The sequence below is a fragment of the Porites lutea genome, chromosome 7 (assembly GCF_958299795.1).
Source record: "Porites lutea chromosome 7, jaPorLute2.1, whole genome shotgun sequence".
Classification (NCBI taxonomy): domain Eukaryota; kingdom Metazoa; phylum Cnidaria; class Anthozoa; order Scleractinia; family Poritidae; genus Porites; species Porites lutea.
Window position 1 is genome coordinate 25,947,003 of NC_133207.1, and position 23,359 is coordinate 25,970,361.

At 39.3% G+C, this 23,359-nt stretch overlaps 2 protein-coding genes and 1 pseudogene across 2 annotated transcripts; 1 reads left to right on the forward strand and 2 right to left on the reverse strand.

Moving 5' to 3' along the window:
• Window positions 1–1,736: 1,736 nt before the first annotated feature.
• On the reverse strand, window positions 1,737–6,323 carry LOC140943405 (uncharacterized; annotated as a pseudogene).
• Window positions 6,324–9,189: 2,866 nt separating this feature from the next.
• On the forward strand, window positions 9,190–12,684 carry LOC140944858 (uncharacterized). The gene is made up of 3 exons (XM_073393963.1): window positions 9,190–10,062; window positions 10,976–11,245; window positions 12,529–12,684. Exons 1-3 carry the CDS (start codon window positions 9,763–9,765, stop codon window positions 12,682–12,684), a joined length of 726 nt encoding a protein of 241 aa, XP_073250064.1. The 5' UTR covers window positions 9,190–9,762.
• Window positions 12,685–12,977: 293 nt separating this feature from the next.
• LOC140944857 (ATP-dependent DNA helicase RecQ-like) lies at window positions 12,978–16,616 on the reverse strand. Its single transcript, XM_073393962.1, has 2 exons — window positions 15,984–16,616; window positions 12,978–13,431 (listed from the first exon to the last, which is right to left on the reverse strand). The coding sequence occupies exons 1-2, from the start codon at window positions 16,526–16,528 to the stop codon at window positions 12,978–12,980; spliced, it is 999 nt and encodes a 332-aa protein (XP_073250063.1). The 5' UTR covers window positions 16,529–16,616.
• Window positions 16,617–23,359: the final 6,743 nt, after the last annotated feature.

Consider the following 23,359-nt stretch of genomic DNA (forward strand, 5'->3'; position numbering starts at 1 on the left):
AGATAAGTTTAATAGTGCAAAATTGAAGAAAGTGATTGCTCGATGGAACACCATGGCTTCCCAAAACGAGAAGGGGCTCGTACTGGGAGAGTAGTAAACCGGGCACGCCGTTCCAATAAATCCCAATCTGCAAAGTAAAGTATGGTAGCTATCCTTCAAAAAATATTCCATACTTTATCCATTTGTTGTCCTTACACCTTTTCTACAGAATAAGTAGTCTTGCGCTACCAATCTGGGAGTGTGCCACCGGGCAATAAGAATGAATTTTAAATTATTTTGGAATCTATACATTGCAGAGCTGCTTGAGTCATATATAATCTGCCCTGCTACTTACCCTCTGCAGACGTTCGAAAATCAGTCAAGTGGAACTCGTATATGACATGTACAAGGCCAAGATCGTAACTTAAATTTATAAAATATTTAACTGCATAACTCCATCACGCTGAGAACGTCAGGGCTCCTGGAACGTCTAATCCAGACTGAGGCGAGAGAACAAGTACGACTTGTGTCATCATCATCGCGTGAGTATTCCGCGTTTCGAAACGTACTACACAGTGGCGGATCTAGACCGGGGGGGAGGACAGTCATCCAGGCCCTGAGACAACAAGGGGGAGGGGGCTGACCCCTCCCTTGGATCTGCCACTGCTACATGAAGAACTCCATCTCGTACAGAGGATCCCATGCTTGGAACTTGTTAGATTCCTCCGTGGCTGACACAAGAGCCTACGCTAAAATGGCTATAAACTCTCAAGCCCTCAAAAATCTCAATTTCTCAGCTGAATCACCCCTAAGTGTGTCCAATGACAGTGATTTCGTCTTTTACTGACTAATTATCAATTCAATACTTCTGATATAGTTATATTTTTTGTGTTTGGTCATGACCTTTATTCTCGTCACCAATGTGTAAAACATTGGCATTCCAAGGAGAAATTTGTTGCTTATCACGCTCAGGGCTTAATGGGTTAAAAATATAGTGATATAATCTCTCATTTGTTAGCTGTTCTTCCACTGAGTAGCCTTCGCAAGAGCTCGCCGGACAACAACTTGATAATCTGTTTTTACAAAATTTGCCGTCCCGTCCCCTAGCAGGTAGACTGCGAGCAGTCTCTTATTTTTCTTTTGAATCAGAGTAATTTTACTTTTTCACTCGCCGCGCGTGGCCCTGAGATTGGCCCTGAGGAAAGAAGGACCACCGCTCGCGGTCTACCTGCCTGGTGCAATTAGATATATTGATCGTGCGCGTAAACTGCGAGCGCAGTGTGAGGTACGTACTCGACAAACCTGGGATCACAGTTGACAGGCAGCGCGCAGACACCTTATAGGCTTTAAAGACAGATTCCCCGAGAATCCGTGTCCCCTTGCCTCGCGCTTGGCACTTTTATCTTGTCAACGCCAAATAACGCCTGTCAGACGAGCTACAATCTGGTGAGGAATTCTCTTCTCTTGTATGCCTTCTTCCTTTCATGGACACAAAAAAACAGGGACTTGTTTAAAATTTTACATGGGTCGTCGAAGATTGGTTTTGCTACTTGCCGGCTGACAGGGCATTTGTACTGATTTCTTGGAATCGGTTGGAAAAGGAAGTAAAGAAAGACATTTTTTTAAATCAATGTTTTCACCTTATTTTAATCGTTATTGCTTACATCCCGTATTAATTTACAGCCAACTTTTCTGGCGCCTTAGTGCTGGCAGACCAGATAATCGCGGTTTGTTTTAAGACTAGTTAAAAGTATCTAGTGATTTAACCATTAGTTTTTGGTTTCCGCAGCTCATCGGAATGGCAGCCATGCCACAGTGACATGTATCTTCCCGTTACTTGGTGCACACAGCGCATGTCAACTCTCGACCGCTGACATAAGGAAGACATGGGAGTGAGCCACAAACACCTTCCACAGGGTACAGCAAAGCACCATCCTTGTTGGCATGGCTACCACGAACAAACTCTGAATCCCCGTCAACGCAGATGAAATCGGTTGAATGCTTGTGGTTATAAAATGAAGTCATCAGGTACCCATGATACTCCTCGGTCCATCCAGACGGACAGTCATTCCTGGAAGGCATCATCAGCATCGAGCCACGTGACTTGACGAAGCAGACAACGCATGGTGCTTCATGATCTTGGAGATTTCTCTCTAAAGGGTTTCCGTTGCGATCATTTACTTCATATTCAGTACCGTACACGTGTCCAGAGTTCTGATAGCCATTTGTGTACTTGTCATACTTTGGATTGTGTGGAAGGCAAAGGTAGTTCGCTCCACCACCAGGGTGATTGTAATGCTCTCCACCCATTATACCTGATACAAGGCAAAAAAAATTTATCAACAATTACTCTTTGAAATTCTGTCAACTCGCCAAGTTAATTAAAATCTTTCCCCTTCTGCTCTTCGCAAGTGCATGAAAGGGCGGCTACCGGTTGAGGGAGGAAAGGCGTCTTTTCTCTGTCCTGGTTATTAGAAATGAAGAATTTTCGTAAACATTTGCTTTATTTTGTTTTATCATAAATTAACTTTGATTTCTAGGCAACTGAATTCCTCTTGTAAGGAAATGCTGAGTTCACAAAATGGCATCTTCTACTTGAGTAAACTGTTGTTGCAAACGAAAAACATTTTGCTATAAAAGTAAGTCGGAAAACGCAGTTAAAATATTTCGAAATCTTTTCCTATCTTCAAAAACATCAACCATAGAATTCTGTTGACTAGTTCTTACTCAAAAAATTGGCAAAACATCTAGCTCACGCAATATCGCTAAGAGGTGAATATTAAGATAGCGAACTAATCAGATTGCTTTTAAAAAACACCAAGACCACGAACCACAAATGGCTGTAACATTTTGAGGCAAAAATTTAATACAATACTCTAGAATTACACTATCCTTTTTTTTTAGCCATTTCCTTGTCTATTTATATTGATCACTAAAACAAAGAAAAGCCTACTTGTACAGATTTATGAAACCAAATTTCAGCAAGCGGCAATCATTTATGCTTCGTGGGTGATAATTCACTGTTCAAGGGTCTGATCGATGCGGCTCGATACATCTTGATGTGACCTCGACGTAACCAATGCCGTGAGAGCGCGCATTGTTAGGAAACTGAAACAAGAGGCGTTAAAGCATACCCAGATTTTACTCTGTCTTATGCATGAACAGGCACGAACCAGTTACTCAACAGTTAATATGCAGGAAAGATGCAACAAAGAGATAACTTAAAGACGTGCCCGGGTTATTAACCAGTAAATGTAACAAGCTTGGAGAAATTTCATAGTTGTCACTTTTAAATAATGATTAGTAAGTGTATGAGGCATAAAAATCTTCAGGTTATCACTCTTTCTGTCTTTAGGACCATAGGAGTAATAGTAACTATCATACTAAGCTCCTTTTCGCTTACCTTTATAAACTATCTGTGCACCACTAGGACATGTGGTCCTTCCTCAGCGAACGTACTTCACTCCTGATGTCCCAACTCCATCCTGTCCTTTTTCTCCTTTGGCACCCTGTGGTCCCTGCGCTCCAGTCTTCCCAACTGCTCCCTGGTCTCCTTTAGGACCAGGAGCGCCTGGGAATGGCTTGTTGGTACCTGGTTTTCCTTGTTCCCCTGCAGAGTATAAAATGAGTCAAAGCGCTCGATGCCAGCTTTTTTACTTATTTTAGTGCTCAAAAGTGGGATCAATAAAAGTGCTTTTTTTTTTCCTATGGACAATACACATTTGCTTTCATGCGTGTAGCGGTTGAAAATTGGCCGGCTTGCAGTTGATACACTCCATGACCATAAACTGCAAGAACCGCAAAAGAAATTCTTTGTCAGAAAATAACTGAGATGTTAATTTAACATCGATAACCGCACTTCTTCTTTACTGCCGGCTAACTTCTAATTGCTGGAACATAAAAACTGAAATTACAAAACGAGTTTCATTTGCTTTCTCCACTGCGTTCACAGTTGGCGTTATACAATTTTCATTTTCCCCCGATATCCTCCATCTTTGTCGTTTACCCTTTTTACCTTTTGATCCTTTTGGTCCAGCTGGCCCTTGTTTCCCTGGAGGTCCGGGTGGTCCAACTCGTCCCTTTCCAGGGTTTTGCATATGCTGACCTGAAATAGAAACACATCGGTGATATCACCCATAAATCACAGCACATTAACCAGCCAAATGGACCTGACATCATTTTGCCTATATTGATGAAATCCGCTAGTTGCCTTAGGTAACTTTGATTGGATTTAATATCGTATTTTACCAAGAAGGTAGCTCAAAAGTGACCCGTAGGATTCCCCTGCTGGTCGAGGCGATAATCGCAGTAAGCCATCAAGTCTGAAAAAAAGATCAACCATAAAAAATCTCAGAGACAGTGTTTTAAACAAGGACTTTCGCTGTCACTTAAGCCATGTTCACACATTTCATTTCCGCTCACTGTAACGGAGCAAGGCTGCGCTGCGCCGAACTTTAAAATGGAGCATAACATATCAGATAGATCATGTGCCACTTCGTGCCACACTTTGTACAGTGAACCTTTGCGGGAGTATAAATGTAGGAGCGAGGACTGGAATCTACTGAGACGGAAGTAAATATTTAGGGGGTGAGAAGTGAAGACTGGGATTTAGTCCACCTGACCCTCTCGGCCAACCCCTTCGATGCGTGTGTGAACGTTCCAGTTCTGCGCCGTTTCTGTTGATACTTTATAAACCCAACAGCTTTTCGTGTAGACACGAAAAGCTTTCCAGTATAGATCAGTATAGTGTGAAAATAGCCTTAAATCCCAAGTAAAGTTCAACTACCAGTTGAGGCTTAATTAGGCTTGATTTCAACTGTAAGAAATCTATTAATTGGGGCACTCAACGACGGTTTCCTCCTAAATGCATTGAAAACACTTTTTAGGCTATCCAGAGAACTTTTAAATCTCTAGGAATGCGATTTAAGCGGCGATAAAGTTTGTATCTGTTCGGTCATTCTAGGGCAACTTGAGAGTTTCCGAAATTACATGGGCTCAGTTATGTATTACTTTCCCGAAAATTGTAGATGCAGTTAAACGTATTACGAAAGTGATAATTTTTCTGATTCCTCTCAGGCTCTCCATCACATTTTTGAATCCCAAAATTTTAAGTTTCTTTTTTTTCTACGAAAAATAGCCTAACCTGAGGAGTGAAATGTGAAAACTTAAACCTTAGAAAATCGTAGGTAATTCATAAGATAAGCTTCGAAAATTGTACGTGAGTGGAATGGTTATCTAGAAATTTTTAGCCCTCCTCGAGAAATAGAAAATTTGAGGCAATATATGCTTCTCCGAACAGATATTTTACAGAAAACAGCCGTTGGGTGCCCCTGTGTTAAACGGTGCATGTTTTCTTTTATTGATTGCCTTTTACAGCTGTTTATTAAGCTTCTTTTGCTCTAGGAAATAATTGCGTCGATGATGTGAATTAAGTCTGTAACCAAGTCAGTTTATAGCTAAAAGATAAAAGATAATCAACAATAACCCTGGTCACTACACACTGAACGATGTTAAGCGGATTTTGGATGAAACTCAGTTCCCACACAAGTCTTCCACTGCACATCCACCAGTGCCGTCTATAATACGTGTCCGGCCTGGATAACAGAGGCTTTCTCGGTATTTCCCCTTTTCTACATCAAGTTGGAAATGGGTGAAATAACATTCTTCGCTAAGAAATCGAACGGGTTTCCTATGCAATCCTTAGGGGTAACAATTTCGGAAGTACTTGTTAGCTTTTAAAAAGCAGTTACACGGTAATGATGCATTTAATTTTATTTCTCAAACCTTTTCTCCAACTCTTGAAATCGTCTGATCATCAAATGTACGCTCTTGTTGTGGCTTAAAAAGAGAAATGATATTAGTAAATTCACCATTTTCTTAGCAGTTTGAATTTAGAATAGTGACACGTAACCAACATTTAACATTGCCTACGTGATAGAAAAGCGAGATTCATAGCGAGTCGCCGAGTTAAGATTATACCTTTCTTCAAGATCTTTCAGCCGGTTTGCAAATTCCGACAGGTTGGGGGTCGCGTTATTTTTCACCGTTCTTCGATCACGGTGCAACTGCGATTGTTTTCCACCAACTTCAGTGCCTTCAGATACGCGATCTTCTTCTCGCGGTTTTCGCGCCAGTTTTTCTTCAAGTGCAAAAATGTCAACCAGAATAGCACAGAACATCACTGACACAGCCACGAAACGTAGGCTGGTACGAGGAGTAACCGCTGGTGATAAATTCATTTTAAAGGAACTTTCAGTCTTTGAAACAGAAAACAACCTTTTGTCTATCCTCCACAAAATGTTGTTACGTGAAAACACTTTCGAGGCTTGGATGGTACAAAAATGAGGACGAGAAATTTTTCGCGCTTATGACGTAACATCCAAGGTCATCCGAAGGCGGATGTGAGCTTGCAACAGACTTAAATATGCAAGGACAATAAGTAAACAATCTTCTATATTACCCGTATAGTCATATTAAGTATGGAGACGTCATATAAGGACAAATTGTTTCAGAACAAGATTAAGCGTTTTTGCTACACAAGAAGCCCAGCCCAGTTTGACGCGTATAAAAGCGGAAGTTAAGGAAAGTATTGGAATCCGTACTGAGTATATCTTTATTCCTGTCTGCCACTGTGTAATGTAAAATCTCTTAAATTTGCATGTTAAGCTTATTTTTATAACATAGCGCGCGTGCTTGCCCTATATAAGTCCTATTGAGCCGCTATGAACAAAATCTTTATTTACGCACGCCCGTGCGTAAATAAGATGACGTAAGCATTTTTTTTTACCTGGCTGCAGACTGGGCTGCAGAGTTGTCGTCTTTTAAGCTGCAGTGCAGTTTTCCTTCTCTTTAAAATATGGAAGAAACCAGCGAAAAACTGCCCAATTTTTCTATCGGCATTGACCTTTTAGGTCCTAGTCCAACAAGCAGCAAAAATAGAGCCGAATTAAAAAAACTCGCATGTTGCGCGTTTCGCAAATTTGTCGGAAGACCAGCTGCAGCAAATTTTGGCCGAAAGACATTCACTGGGAACAGAATAGAGACCAACTGGTCATCAACAACATTAAGAGGTTAAATGTCCGTTTTTATTGTTGTTTTTAAATTTGTTATGCACTGTTGTTATCTCCGGACAATCCGACTGAAGCAGGAAGATTTCTCTCGCAATAACAACACAGATTACACAAGAAGACATAAATTTATTACTTACAAGAACAACTGCTGCCAGGTCTTCTCAAGAAGCCGTAATGACCAGCCAATGTTTGTAAATGAATATGAGTTTAAAGAAGGATGACAGTCGTCTTCGCTAAAAACATGTTTTCTGGATTTCGCCGAGCAAAACGTAAACATCTTTTCAGCAAATCCAAACGGCAATCCAAACCATACTAGCTCCACGACTTCTTACGAACATGTTAGTATTTTAACTTTAGGTGAACTTTAAGACTCTTTTACCTTTGTTTCTGCTTAGTTTCCAGTGATCGTTAACGAATAAAGAAGCAAATTTTCTTTCTCAGTTTTACAGAAAAGCTGCAGAAAGAATATTTTCATTCAAACTAGATGATTGTGGTGTGTTCGTAATCAGCCAATAGAAGCGTTTGTTATTGTGTAGCGCGTTACGAGAATTTTGTAGTTAATCAAAAAGCAAGCATTTTTGTCAGCTATGTTATAAAAGAATTTGCTCATGCTTTTAGCTGTGCGTATATCGAGTTATGGATGCACTTGGGAAGTTTGGAGAGCACTCAAGAAGCTAGAGTTGCACTCGGCTATCGCCTCGTGCAACGCTTACGCATCTTTCGTGCTCTCCAAACTTCCCGCGTGCATCCATAACTCGATATACGCACGCTAAGCATGAACAAATTCTTAAATTTAAGTGTACACAAAATTTTTGATAGTGAGGTTTCAAGTAATCTCGTACCCAGATCTCACTCTGTTTTACACTGAAAAGTGAGATCTGGTAAAGGTGGATACAAGGCCATTTTTCATTGGCTCCTGCTAAAAGTTGTGCCGTGATAAAACAAACGGTATGATTGGCTCTTTTAACGGTTCCAAGGTTTCGCGGTTTTTTGGGTGGCCGCTCCAGCTGTCGTGAGACATGGAAGGATCCCAAACTTTGACGGACGATATTTTAAAAAGTTAGTGCCGGTTGTGTGGTGAGACGACCACGAGAAAAATTTTTTCAGCGATAGTGGAAAGGCGTTACAGTTAAAAAGGATTATTCTTAGAGTATGTGAAATTGAAGTCTCAGAGATGGACGAACTTCCTAAGTTTTGTTGCAGAAGTTGCCATGATAAAGTTCTACGTCTAAACAAGAACTTAGAAATATTTACCTCTACCTGCCAGAGTACACAGAAGGAACTTGAACTCGAACTGATAACAAGTAGACAAGAAAACATCAAGAAACGGTCTCGGACGGGAAATACTTCCCAAAGCACCGAAAAGCCAAGAAAAATACCGCACTCAATGGTGACTTCAGCACGAAAACGTTTTCCTTTCGGTAACCAGCAAACGAGTGATCAGGAGGTGAGCATATTAAAGCAATACAAGATGTTCTGCTTCTGCCATACATGTACTGGTAAGTCAACCTCGGCCTGAGAGTATTTACTACCGGTTTTAACTTATACTAGTGGTGCCTAACTTTAACACGGTCTCAATTCCTTACAAATTGAATGTCTTATGATTTCAGAGTATGAATGTGGCCTCAGATTCGCATGTGAAAATTTCCAGAATTCCAACGCCGGTTAAAAGGCCTGTGTGTCATAAAGAACCGGGTAATAACCCGAAGGTAAGAATCGTATTGGAATATCACGTTTAATATAGATAAGCTACATAGGCATAAGATGGGCTGCTCAGGATTTCTAGCTACTCATCAACTAAATTGCGTTTACCGGTATGTACTTTGCAGTCTGTTCCATCCAACCAGGCAACCAAAATCCAACTAGTTTCAACTGTTAATTCTTTCACAGATGCCAGGCATTAAGAACCCAAAGGTACAGAAATAAATCAGTTTGAAAAGAGTGACAAAAATATGCAGCTAATTTATTGTTTTTTGATTTTCATTTGTACAGACCATCCAGCCCACCAAAATCCCCCAACTGGTGCAAGCTTTTTCTTTAGAGAAAGCAGGACCTCAATAACCCAAAGGTAAGATTCTTTGTGTATTGTGTTTGCATTATAATGTGGCATTCACATTTAAGTGATACGTAAATTCCGGAAACAAAACGTTTTATTCCCAAAGGGTTTGAATTGGGTACAACATTGAGTTAGCCGAATAGGTCTATTTACAGCAGCCCTGGCTACCTCTAAATAATGATCGGTCCCTTACTGCAAGCTGTTTTTATAATTATTTTTCTTTCCTTTCTTTCTTGCGATAAAAAGAAAAAAGGATGCATACTGGCAATTACATACATCTTCGCAAAAATTGTACCATTTTCACAGCTTCTCCCTGCTCATTGCATGTGAATTCTATAATATGATATGCTATAGACGTGTATGGCAGTTAGAGATGCACCTTCTTAATTTTTGCACCAGGCACTGTGATCTTTTGGGTCTGTGTCATAATAAACTCATTGAAAAAACACAGACCACAATGTTACACATACATTAGTGCTCTTTGTACAGATAAGCAGAAAATGACGTGTGACCCCATTCTAGTAAATCTAATGAAAATGCGAGCCCATTATAGTCAATCCAGTCGTGAAAATGCGACCCCATCCAGTAGCACATCTCCATTAGCCTCGTATATGGAAGTACCTCCCCAGGGGTTCTTTTAGGATTTTCTTTAATTTGATGATGACTATCATTTTAAATTGTTTTTTTATATTATTTCACACATATGGACGCCTAGAAAAGCGAGGGGTGTGCTTGTCACACACCTCTATGATCAATCTACTGGATCTCATGGGAGGACACTTTCATGACAAAATTGTTCAACTGGTCAAAGCTGGAAAGAAATTCTACACTCTTAATGACAATTTTAACTGCAAAACAACAGTGAAGAACATGAGGGTAGATCAAAGGAACAAGCGGTCCAACTGGTTTGCAATCATTGTTGTTTTTGAGAGGATTGATTTCAGCCACTTGGACAATGTAAGGCCACTTGGTGACATTCAGAGTTTTTCTAATGAGAATTACCTCCTTACCTCAGAGGAAATCAAGAATAGAATCTTTTTAGAATTCTTCAAACAACCTCAATTTGCAGCAGTTATAAAGAAGCTGGTACCACAGCACATTCTGCATAGGTACACCAACGAAATGAGCTCGAAGTCAGAAGTGTTTCCACTGCCAATGCAATTCAAAGATGAAAAAAAAAAAATATGCAGATGTGGTAGACATCTGCCACATTTGAAACAGTATTTAAAGCAGCTACAGATAATGAAGGTCCTGAACAAGAACCCTACATCGCAGCTATAGACTTTAACTGTCCATCTGGTGGCGATCAGTTGACAAGAGTGCGTTTTACGTATGAGTGTAAACTAAGGGCTGGAGCTCACACTTCTAAGGACCGACTGGAACATTCTCAGCCTGATGTTATAGAGCTCTTTCATACAAAGCAAGCATTCTTAACCTTAAGTACAGCTATGCAACATATGTAATATATATGGTGACTGCAAGAGTTACGTACTATTATTTGGATTTTTATACTTAATCTAGTCCTTTTCTGTTCAACAACTGTTGAGTATAAAAGTACAAACTGGATTTATTAAATCTGGCTGCCTATGACACACTTGATCATAAAAGATAGTTGAATTCTTTAAGTTTCCTAATACTATATCTATATTGTAATGATCGTAATAATCATTTCTTCTTCATATAAATATATAAAACAAAGCAGAGTTTAATCAAAAGCTCTTTTATACAAAACAATTCTTAACACATGAATAAAAAGGCTGAGGGACATTTCATAGCCCACTTTTCAATTGTCGAGTTTGGATTCTACTTAGTAAAATAAAATACATAATTTAAATAACAATAATTATTATTGTTTTGTATTTATTTTCAGCTCATTAATGATGTCCTGATGAACCAGAATTCAACACGTGAAATTGGTACACTGAAGTATTTTAGAGAGCGTATTACACACTACAATGTTCCAACAACTGTCAAAAACAACCCTGATGCATATGAGGAGTTCTTTGTGTCAGTTGGAAGGGCTTACTTAGTGGAAGCTTTCCTAGAATTCTTTGGTATGGAAAACACTGAAAGTGAGCCTACAAAAAATTTGCCTGAACAAAATGCAAGCCTGGAGGCAAAGAAGGAACACTTTGATAAGGTGCTTGGAAAGTTTGTTGACTACCATGTTTTCCACTAAGGTGTGACAGTCGATGACAAAGTCCAGAAATATGGTCTCTCTTTGATTGAACTGTTCATAGTTCTTAATATGCAACTGAATGACACAATTTATGAAGGTGATGGAGATAGAAATGTTATTAATTGGAAATACCTTTTGTGGGTTTTCAAAGCCAATAACAAATAATTTGTCAAAGTATGCACGATTGAAGGAATGTACCTCCTAACTTCAGTAAAGTGCATGCTGACCCACCAGGTGTCCGAACGTGTTATTTGGGGAAGAGAGACCAATAAGAAAGGGAAAATTGGAGTCAATATGCCAAATGATTTAGAAATGGAGCATACCATCAAGAGCACAAAAAATCTGATAAATTCAATGGGGGCAAATAAAACTGAGAAGGCTGTGCTTCATAGCTCAATGGCAGTCACTGGAGTCAGTGAATCCCTGCATGCCTATGATGAGAGTCCAAATGTCAAGCCACCGTCAACTGTTCACACTAAAAAAAGTGCTGATAGAGATGAAGGCATTATGCTGGGGGATCTGAGGTTGCTAAGGCCATTCAAATGCGACCCAATACATGAGCCTCATCCTTCATTCCCTGTTATGCTGAAGAGTGTAAGAGAGAAGATTGACTTGAGTGAATTCTTGCGTTGGCTTGAAAATCACAAGAGACAGCTTGCAAGAGGTCAATCTGTAGTTCCTGAAAATGTAGAATCTGAATCGTCTGATGCAGATGACTAAGTAAAGTACACGTTATAACAAAAGTAGAATTTTTTCCTCATCTACTGCGTTAAAAAGGGGGAACTTTAAAATGGAATTCAGTTCAGTTCAATTTATAGTTTTAGGATGTACAAAAAACAAGAAAATTTAAGTATTTAAAGCTAATGGTGAGAAAGCCCAAGAGAAGCCACTTGGCTTATAAGGGATGGGCTCCCTCAGTTAAATTGTCACAACAAAATATTATCAGAATTATTTATGGTACCTAGAATGTTTTGCAGATTTTCTTACGGAGGATTTTAAGCCTATTTGGATGTGACATTACTCATAATCTGTACAATCTTTTCTGCATGTTCTTTTCTCCAAACTGGTAGTTTTTTCCATAACTCTGTCAAGAGAACAGAGTTCTTGAAGTGTTGAACAAACATCATCAATTACTGTCATTGTTAATCCTGAACACATACTTAAATTCAAATAGTTATCGCCGGCCTCAATTTCTTCTTTGTATTTTATAAGCTCTGATTTTATATCTTTCACCTGTCTTCCAGAAAGAAGAAGTTCATTATCAGAGATGTGAATGTTTTCAAGGGCCAAAACATCTTGATGTAGCTCAACACATTCAGAGCACTCACAGTCAGTTCGACAAATGTTATAGCAGCTGTGTTTGTCTCGAGGACTTGGAATGCCAAAACCAAAGTGGCTAAGCACAATTTTTCTTCTGCAGACATTTTGAGGGTTTTTACAGTAATCTCTCATAACAGGTTGCATTCCTTCAACATTTGCACCAATATCATTGTTGTTGAAGTAAAGAGTTGATTTGGCAGGCCTCCCATCTCTTCCAGCTCCCCCACTTTCTTGAAAAAAACTCTCCATAGTTCAAGGCACACCAAAATGAATTATCCTTTCAATACAAGGAGAGTCGACCCCCATGCCAAATGCCACTGTAGCAAATATTACTCTCTGTTTGCATGACTGTGAAATAATGCTGCTAATAAGTTCATGTTTCATTTTGTCTGTCTGTGGCGAGTGAAATTGAGCAAAAAGCCTGTTTTGGGGAATTTGGGGAACCCCAATCGGGTAGAACTGGTGATCCCCAAGCTCTCTCCAAAAAGGCATACCCAACTCCACACATTTCTAATGATGAGTAAATAATAGTGACAGGCATTTTAATATTGCAAATAATGAGTTCATCTGCTATGGGTGAAAGAATTTCTTCAAACTGGTTAATGTTACTTTGTTTAAGATAGGATGGCCTTTGCTGTACTTCATAAAAAATGTTAGGCCTGTAAGGATTTGTAATTACAAGTTTGGGATCTTTCATGTTCAGACTTTTCATAATGCTTGTTTGATATTCCTTTGTTGCTGTTGCTGTCATGGCAACAATCTTAGCCGTGGGGAATACCGAGGAAAGTGTTCCTAGTTTTCTGTAGTCTTTTCTGAAGTTGTGCCCCCTAAACAATGAAACACAAAGTAAAAATGCTATTGTGATACACTGAAATGCTGTTATACTTGCCACTAAAATAAGAGAATTTGGCCACAAGAATTACGGATAATGACTACATGTAAGGGGACTTTCAAGTAACTAAGCCGTTCTAGTAGGGTCGAATTAAGAAGAAAAAGGCTGCAATAACTTTGTTATTAGTAACAATATGGCCATGTAGTTATATTAGCTTTTCACCCTTTAAGCCCCACTGATGAAATTTCCCTTAACTGCTCTTAGGTGTACATTTTCCCTAGTAGCACTATACAGAGGTTGCTGAAATATCAAGAAGCTTAGCCACTGGTAATCTCTTGGCCTCTGCTTAATGAGAGGTCATTACTGGGGCTTAAAGGTTCAAGGTTCACTTTTCTGTTATTATTACGTGATGTAACTGAAAATATTTTGTTTAACCAGCTTAAGGTGATTCCATAGTAAAAGAACCTAACATAGATTTTAGCTAAAACTTGGTACGCTGATGTAACAAGTCAAGAAGATGATAAAAAAGTAATAAAAAGTGGGGGTCACCGTGCTCGTTTTGACGTCACAATGCTGACAAATATGGCTATTTTGGACCCTTTTACAAAAACCGCGGGCAGCGCAAAACTAGACAAAAAGAAGAGATTTTTTCGATGATGCATGTGACATCACACAGAATTTGGCTTTAATGTATTGTTTATCCACTTACGTACCAGAAAAATGCCTTTTAATGCCCTTGTTTTTACTTTACGCTCCAAAGTAGAATTAAATTGGACGCGCGCTTTTCGACCCGTGATGGCTCAATCCGTACAATTTAGTAAAATTGCCAAAAAACTGAACATAGATTTGTGCCAATTTTTTTCTTATCGAAAGGAAGCACTGTCCTTATTAAAATCATGAAATAAAAAATGGGGGTCACCGTACTCGTTTTTGCGGTAGAGCTGCAGAAAGTGCGCACCAAACGCATTTTCTCCGATTTTTGAGAGAGGACTGGGGCAAATTTCAAAATAGAATGTATGTGAGAGGGGGAAGAAAGTATTAAAAAATCAGTTTTTACAGAATTTACATCGAGATATCACATTTAGGACACAATGTGATAAAGAAAGTGTTTAAATGAAAATCAAAGTGAGTAAGCACAAGTTAAACATCCACTATCGAGGTTCTCCGAGAGGAGATCGAACTCAGCAACACGCGTACTGCTTACGTTATGCACATTCCCAACACATTGAGTCTCACCTCGGCAAAAAACAACAGCAAGCAAAAATTCCAATAGCGTTTCTCTTCAGTCAACTTCATTTTAATAATATTACTTCACATGCTCTTTTTTACGGCGGCCATCTTGTTATGCGCAGTAAGAGATGCGCAGTGCAAAACTAGGGAATCACCTTAACATTAATAAAATAATATTTATCACATAACATTCATTCATTCAAAATGGCACCATCCAGGAATTTAGCATCTCTAAGAGTGACATTTTTTAAAGTTTTGGATAACAAATTATTTTAGAATTCCCAGTCGTATTGTTTTGAACATAATTTTTATTTTAATTTCCCACCAGCTTTCTGTGATGGACTTAGGTCATTAATTTACGGTTAGATTATACTGTGTTTCAAACATTCACTGTCGCTGTTAAACAACGTGGTGATGGAATATTTAGGGAAGTTAGAGATTCATACTAGTGTGAAAGGAGGACACACAGTTGCACTAAAAATGAATGACATTTAATTTGAACTGGCCACAGGTATGCACTGGAAAACAAATGGTGAAGATAAGTATCGAGTTGCTACTTAAATGAACCCAAACAGTCATTTGTACTTTGTAAAGACTTCTTTTGCTTGTGTGCATTGTTGCCTTAATATAAGTCATTTGATCATACTTGGAGAACAGAACTGTTTCTTTCAAATTTTAAAGATGTGCATTAAATTTGAGAAAACATATCACATGATACCTCTTGAGAGCATCAAAATTTTACACATTGAGAAAACAAAGTCTACAAGCATAACAGGTCTATGAATATTAGTTTTTTGGTGATCTGATCAAGGCATCCATCAGAAGCAATTGAAATACCAAGATAGCTGCTTTTGCACATAATAAAACCTTTTCATTTAGTTGATCTAGCATGTACATTGCATAAGGCAATAAATATCATTACTGCAATGATAAGAATAGAAACAGCTCATTGTGTCCTTGCAAAGTAAACACACATAGTAAACACGCATAGTAAACTTTGAGTTTCATTGTATAGTTCAAATTTTGGAGTCTGGATCCCGGTGTGAGAACATTGAATTTATAACCTTTGTGAAATCTTCATAAAGTAGCAACTAAGGATGACTGACTACGCAACTAACTTTATGTTAAATCCTTTCAGGTGTGAGGTGACAAAAGTGATCATGTAACCCAAAAATTTGAGTCTAGGAAACAGGAACTTAACAATACGTGTAGGGGCCATTTTTAGCCCTAACATAAAGTAAGCTTATAACCTTAAAAGTAATAACAAAATGATCAAACAGAGAAAAACAACAAAAAGTAATGATAATCATAATTTACCACTCAATGATGCAATGTGCTTCATCAACCACCACAGCCCTAACATTTTTCTGGTAGTAAGCCGACAAAAATAGGTCTCTACATTGCCTGTTGCTTACTGCTACCTCGGGGTGTGTAAAAATTAATTCAAACTTTCCAGCTTGAAGGTCTTCAAGAATTTTCTCTTCAAATGCGCCATCAACCTCGTCACCACAAACACGCAAACTTGTACAATTGACACCAGCTGATTTAAGTTTATTTATTTGGTCATCAATTAAGGCATTCAAAGGAGAAACAACAATGACAATTGACTTGTCCTTCGATGAAAGGTTCCTCGCACTAATTTTATGAAACAGTGATGGTAGTATTTGGTAGATCAACGACTTTCCGTAGCCAGTTGGAAGAACAATTAAACAATCCTGACCTTTAAAAACAATGGACTGTAGAGCTTCTTTTTGTCTAGGCTTCAGTATAAGATTTCCTTGACCGCTACTTCGAAGAACATCTTCAAGAACACTGTCCAAATCCATGTTTTCCTTTCTTTCCCGAACAGTAAGCACGAACATGCGCAGTTATAGCAAGGCCCGTATATCGGGCCTCGCTTCTACTGAGCATGATCGAAATCGAACTTTACCAGATCTCCCTTTCCCTTGGCCGTGGGAGATCTGGGTACGAGATTAGGTTTCAACCTCTCCATTCGGGCGAGCCAAGCGATCTGCGCTAGAACGCATGTGCGTATAACTTTTCAGCAAGAGGGAGAAAGTTTAATAACATTTTTTCTTTTGTGGCTCTATATCCTGTATATCTGCCGTAAATTTCAAATTGAGTATCACAAAAATTTATGCCAAACGACAGCAACTTTCTCGACCTTGCTAAAATGCGACAGCGATATTTTTTTCCTAAACTACCAGGTTACAGGCAGCCTGAGGAATGACAAACAAAGCGACAGCATACCCCTTGGAAGGCCTCTTTCATGATTTGCCCTAAATAGAGAGCTTATTGCTCGCGGGCTAAATTTAAAATTAACACAGTCATTAACATCATTTCGGCTAGGTGGCAAACAAAGAAATTCATTCAGTTAACACAGCTTTGAAAGAGTATAAATGAAAGTTCTTTTATTTGTAAAGATCTAAAATTTACTCCTTTTTGTCGTATTGAGATAAACGAACACGCTTTGTGAAAGTCTAAACATACAAAATTTGTCAAACTAAATTTTAAAAAATTCGGTGGCATTTGTAGATGACACATTTTTCGTGCGGCTGTCGTAGGTAAAATCCTCTCTTGGGTTGAAGCAGGATTTCCTTTGTATTTGCTGAATTAAAGGAAGCTGAATCAAACTACAGAAACTAGGTTGAACTGAGAGCGGAATTTACCTTCAAGAAAATGGCTACGTGTCATGCTCAAAGGCAGGAGGGAATTGATCAACATCGGCTCTGTTCTTTCGTATAAATCCCCGGGGGGGGGGGGTACTCGCAGAAAAATTGGGTAGGGGTGTGCGGCCCGCTTCCCAAAACCCTTACCCTATTTATGACCAAAATCTGCGATTTTCCCTACCCTATTTATGAAGGAGGGGGACATGATAAGGAAGTAGCTTCTTCTAAAAAAAGTGCATTCAAGACTACAGTGCAAAAATCGTTACCCTATTTATGACCAAAATGGCGGCAAAATAGCCAAAATCGATACCCAATTTATGACCAAAACGGCTGAAAAACCCTACCCTTTGGGGCCGCACATACCTATATAGCCCATATTGGGGAGTACCCCCCCCCCCCCCCGGGTATAAATCATATTCGTCTAAGTATATTTTTGATTTATCGTTTTCTGTCGCTCCGGGGGACAATCCAATTTTAGTTTGCAGCAACATTTTTAATTTACATGTGTGACCCTTCTGGGCCACCGTAGAATCCTACACCGTAATTTTTAGGGAGTTATTATAACTCCAAAAATCGAGTAAAAATTTTAGGTACAGGATAAACACTTTTTGGGGGTTATTTTAACTCCGAATTTAACTCCGAATTTGGGGTCATTTTTACTCCTGAAAAAGAGTTCTTTTTACTCCCAGTCTGGAGTTAAAATAATTCCGAAACGGGGTTACTTTTACTCCTTACATGGGTTATTTTTACGCTTTTTGGAGTTAATTTAACTCTGAAAGTGGAATAAAAATTTCGGGTACAGGATAACTCCTTTTTTGGGGTTATTTTAACTCCTCAATATCTGGGGTCACTTTTACCCCTGAAAAAGAGTTCTTTAAACTCCTTTTTGGAGTTAAAATAACTCCCAAAAAAATAACTCCACCCTAAGGATTTAAATTAGCCCCACTAGAGGAGTTATTATAACTCCTTGAAAATTACTGTGTAGGAATGATCTGCTTCTGTTACTGTAATCCATTTGCTACAACTCGGTAAGTACGTCTATATGCACACTACTTAGCTATCCAGGCGGTTTAGAGTGTCTGCGACGCAGGCTAGCCCAATTGGGACGGCGAGTTAGTCTGCGTAATAGGGGAGGCGAGATTGTTAGAGAGGTTTGTCTTTTCGTTGATGAACACAGCCCTCTGCATATTGAATAGACTGTGGAAACACACATTGTCTCATTGGTGAAATTAACGTTTAAAGATAGTCGTATAAACATAACAACTTTCTTTAATTTTCCAGACATGTTTCGACGGTACATCCGTCATCTTCAGTGTTACATATTTTGAAATCGCCGTTGAATTTAAAGCGCGCGCGATCTTACAAAGTTCGTTACATTGCGTTGTCAATATTGCGTACTAAGACAAAATTAAATGAGTGACGCTTAGTTCTTTACAGGGAGAGAGTCAGGTTAATGTTCTTCTTTAAAATCCCTTACGTTGGCGATTCTCACTCACGGCACAGAGGAGTATACGCAAACTTGCTAACCGATTACGTAAACCTATTGATTTAATGTTAGTCTTTACTACTTTCAAAGTCAGGAATCTTTTCAATGTGAAAGATGCTGTGCCTGAGGGGCTACGCACGCGTGTGGTCTATAAATTTTCGTGTGCAAGTTGTAATGCTTGTTATGTTGGTGCAAGGGGGGGCCCCACGACTCCAATAGCGCCTAGTACTTGTTTCGTGTACCTATGATCCACCGATTTATGACATCACATCCGGTTACAAAGTTGCTGCTCTGTTTTGGCGCGAAGCACCAAGATGGACGCCCGATGCTATTTGGTTTCTTCGTTATTTTAACCAACAGGCTAACGGAATTATGTATCTTGAATGCCGAGAATGTTGAGAAGGTATCTAGCCGGCCTTTCAAGCAAATGTCATGACCAAACAAAGAAGATTCAGTATTATTTTAATGATAATTATCATGCAGCTGCGTGGAATGTCATGGCGAGTCTTGCGATGTTTCAAAACGAGTGTCGTTAACGTTTTTCGGCTGTTGCGGCCTATGATTTAGAGAAGTCATCAATCAAAATATAATTTCCTGAAGGGAATAGAATGGGGAAAACGCCGATGGCCACAGTTTAAAGTGTTCACCACTGGAAGGCTGGATCATGCCCCGTAAAGTTGCAGAAATTTGCACTCAACTGCATGGTTTTGAGGAATGTTATGTCGAGTCTTTCGCTGTTTGTAATCGAGCGTCACTCAAGAGTTTGGCTTTCGCGGCTTCTGATTCATCGAAGTCACCAATCAAAATTGCCTATCCTGAGCGAAATACCGTGGAGAAAAAGCTTATAGTAACAGTTTAAAGTGTTAACAGCAGGAAGGCTTGGTACTCGACGTAAAGTTGCTGAAAGCGCTTCTCGACTGTACGGTTTGAGCAATGTAATGGTGAGTCTTTCTCTGTCTAATCGACCGTCACTCAAGACTTTGGCTTTTGCATCTTCTGATTCACCGAAGTCATCAATCAAAATACCCTATCCTGAGCGAAATACCGTCGAGAAAAAGCCTATGGTCACAGTTTAAGGTTTTAACAGCTGGAAGGCTTTGCCACTCGACGTAAAGTTGCTGAAAGCTCTACTCAACTAATTTCGAAATAGTCACATGTCTTTTATTGCGGTCGACGAGAGTAGACAGAAGCCTAATTTTTCATTCTGTAGCCTGTGAATCAGAAGATGCAAAAGCTAAAATCTTGAGTGACGCTCGATTAGACACAGAGAAAGACTCACCATTACATTGCTCAAACCGTACAGTCGAGAAGAGCTATGAGCAACTTTACGACGAGTGATAAAGCCTTCCAGCAATCAACACTTTAAACTGTGACTATCAGCTTTTTCTCCATTCTATTCCACTCAGGATAGGCTATTTTGTTTGACAATCTCGGTAAATCGGAAGCTACAACAGCCAACCCTTTGAGCGGACACTCGTTTTGAAACAGCGAAAGACTCGCCATGACAGGACAGTTGGGTAGAGCTTTCAGCAACTTTACGTCCAGTGATAACGCCTTCAAGCAGTTGACACTTTAAACTATGACCACCGGCGTTTTGCCCATTCCATTCCGCTCAGACTCAAAATAAATAGAAAACGTTCAACTTGTTAAAGTACGGTATTTTAATAGTGAAAGAAACAAAGGGACAGAAAAGGATGCTGTCCCTTAACTCATTTATGACAGACTCGCAAACAGCAAATTAATTGACCACACATTTTAAAACAATTATATCTCCACTGTTACTTACCCTAGCTTAGAAAGCTATACCTCATTTCAAAGGGCATACAATAAACATTGCCAAAAAAATATTTTGCCCTCTGGAAGCCCATAATCAGCTTCACTGAAAAAATTTACAAGATACATTTTAGATCTCATAATTTATGCAAAAATTCAAATATCAAACGTGATTTTGCAATGAATAACAAGATAAACGACACTGAGTCTCGGCAATGTTGTTCGCAAATAACGGCTGTCTCCCTAGGATAATTGTGAATAGAATTTGTTGAAAAAATCAAGACATCAGTTTTATTTGCGGTGTTGATCTTCTTTTTGGCAGGAACTATGTGCTTAGTAAAGTATAGTAATCATTATATGGAGAAAAACGTAACCTTCACTTGGAAAACCATCTATAAAAGCTTGGCCATCAACAAAGATTATTTTCACATTTTGGACAAGCTAAGGTAAAAAAACGCAAGTAAGAACATGGGCAGTTACTTAAAATCTGATCCATAGAATCAAAAATTGAAATGAATGCACAATGTTTGTTTCTGTTGTGAAAAAGGGTCACTACTCAGAAGCTTTTTGACCCTATCTCAACTGTCAACACCTTTCCTAAGTCATAGTGATGTAGTTTCTTACATAACTAAGTTGATTCATATTGTGACAAACTTTTTAAGCTGTTTCAAAAATTATCAATGCAAAGAAAACTTTGAACCACATCATCTACACTGTTCTGATTCAGACTGTTTTTGCTTTATAACTCGCTCTAGCTTTAAGGAGGCAGCATAAACGAGTGGTCACCTTGTCAGACTCGCAATCCGGCGGTCTAGGGTTTGAGTCCCGGGCTGGTCACTTGCTGGATTTTGTTCCCTGTCGCCCCGAGTTTAAATCTTCGGCCACGCTTGTTAATAGCCAACTGGTGGCTGCCTCCTGTCAGTTGGGGTTTTTAATCCTGTTATGTTCTATTTGGGTTATCTGTTTCTAGCTAGTTATTTGAATGGAGTGCCTGTAAACTAACTGGATAAGAAAAGTACACTTTACACTAAAAACAAACCTTTAATTTTTTCAACCTGTAAAGTTTGTGTTGTTTTCAAAGATAAAAAGTTCCTTACCATTGTATCTGTAAGTTTTTTACTCACAATTACGCGATTATCCTCCCACAGTTCGGGAATAAGGGCCTGTTTACATGGAGGTGGGGGACCCCAGGCAGGTGAGGTAACCCGCTTAGGTGGGGTAAAAAAATATCCCGCGTTTACATGCAATCTTTACATGCAATCTGGTCGCTGAGCACGTAAACAAGAAAAATGTTGGCAGACCACGCGTTTTGGCGATTAATGTGCTTCTGCTCCCACTTGCTGCTCTTGCTAAAACTTTCGATGCTGTGGCTTTCTATTGTTACTTATAATGATGCAAAGCCACCGCCAAAGTGAACTTTGCGCGAATTTGATGTATCACGAATCCGACCCGGCTAGGAGGGTTACCTCACCTTGAAACGTTTACATGGCAAAATTTGGCCACGACTGAGAGGGTACGCGGTCTGGCAGACCGGGCTACCCGCCTCGGCGGGTCACCTCACCTATCATGTAAACGCAATCAAATTAAAACAATAGACTATATGGAAAGACGGTTTACCCCACCTAAGCGGGTTACCTTACCCACCTGGGGTCCCTCACCTCCATGTAAACAGGCCCTTAGTTGAGCCCCAAACCTGTATGCTCACGAAAAAACGACAAAATATCATTAATATTACGTTTATATAAACGACTGTTAAACTAGGCTTCAAACACTTTATACTAAGATAAGAACCGTCAATTTGTTGGTAAAATCTTACCTCAATTGTTTCCCCTTTGTCTAAAAAATAACTAGACTTGAAGTTATCGAGTAGTGCCTCGTGCTTGGATGAAAATAATAAAAAGAGAAGAAATCTGAATGAACCAGACATTTTCACCGATTACAAACTTAGGCTTGTTGATTTCACTGAGAAATTTTAGACAGCGATAACTTGAATGTAAAATTCAAGTTTTATAATTAAATATCATTACATCGCACCAACCTTGGGACAATTTCTACCAACCAGCGGGTTTCTACTCAAAGGAGATAAGTACAGTGCAAAACTGAAGAAAGTGATTGCTCGAAAGGATCGATATCATGGCATCCCAAAACGAGGAGGGACTTAGACGGGGCGAGTAGGAAACTGGGCACAAGTTTGTGTAAAATTTGCGATTTCCTTCATAACATTATCCATCGTTTATCCACTTTGTTGTCCCAACACGTTTCCTATAGAATTAGTGGTCTTGGTGGGAGAATTTGTTGAAGTTTTAAATAAATTCATTGTGTGTGCATGTCCTTAATTCTCGTCACCAATATGTTTTGTAACGCATTGATGATCTCGCATTTTTTTTATCTGTTCTTCCATAGAGTAGACATCGAAAGAGCTCGCCGGACTACAACTCCATAATTTGTTCTTACAAAATTCACCGTCCCATCCCCTACCAGGTACAATTAAATATATTGATCACGGGCGGGAGCTGCGAGCGCAGTGTGACGTGTGCGCGACAAACCTAGAATCACAGTTCACAGGCAGCGCAGGCTTTAGTCTCTACGACAAATTTCCTATTGTATATGTCCCCTTGCCTCGTGCTCCTCTTTGGTTGCTCGTGACGCCAAATAACGTCTGTTGCGCGAGGTACAATATGATGAGGACGTTCTCTTCTCTTTCATGTCTTCTTCCTTTCCGAGATCGGACTCAAAAAAACAGGGACTCGTTTAAAGCAAAAGAG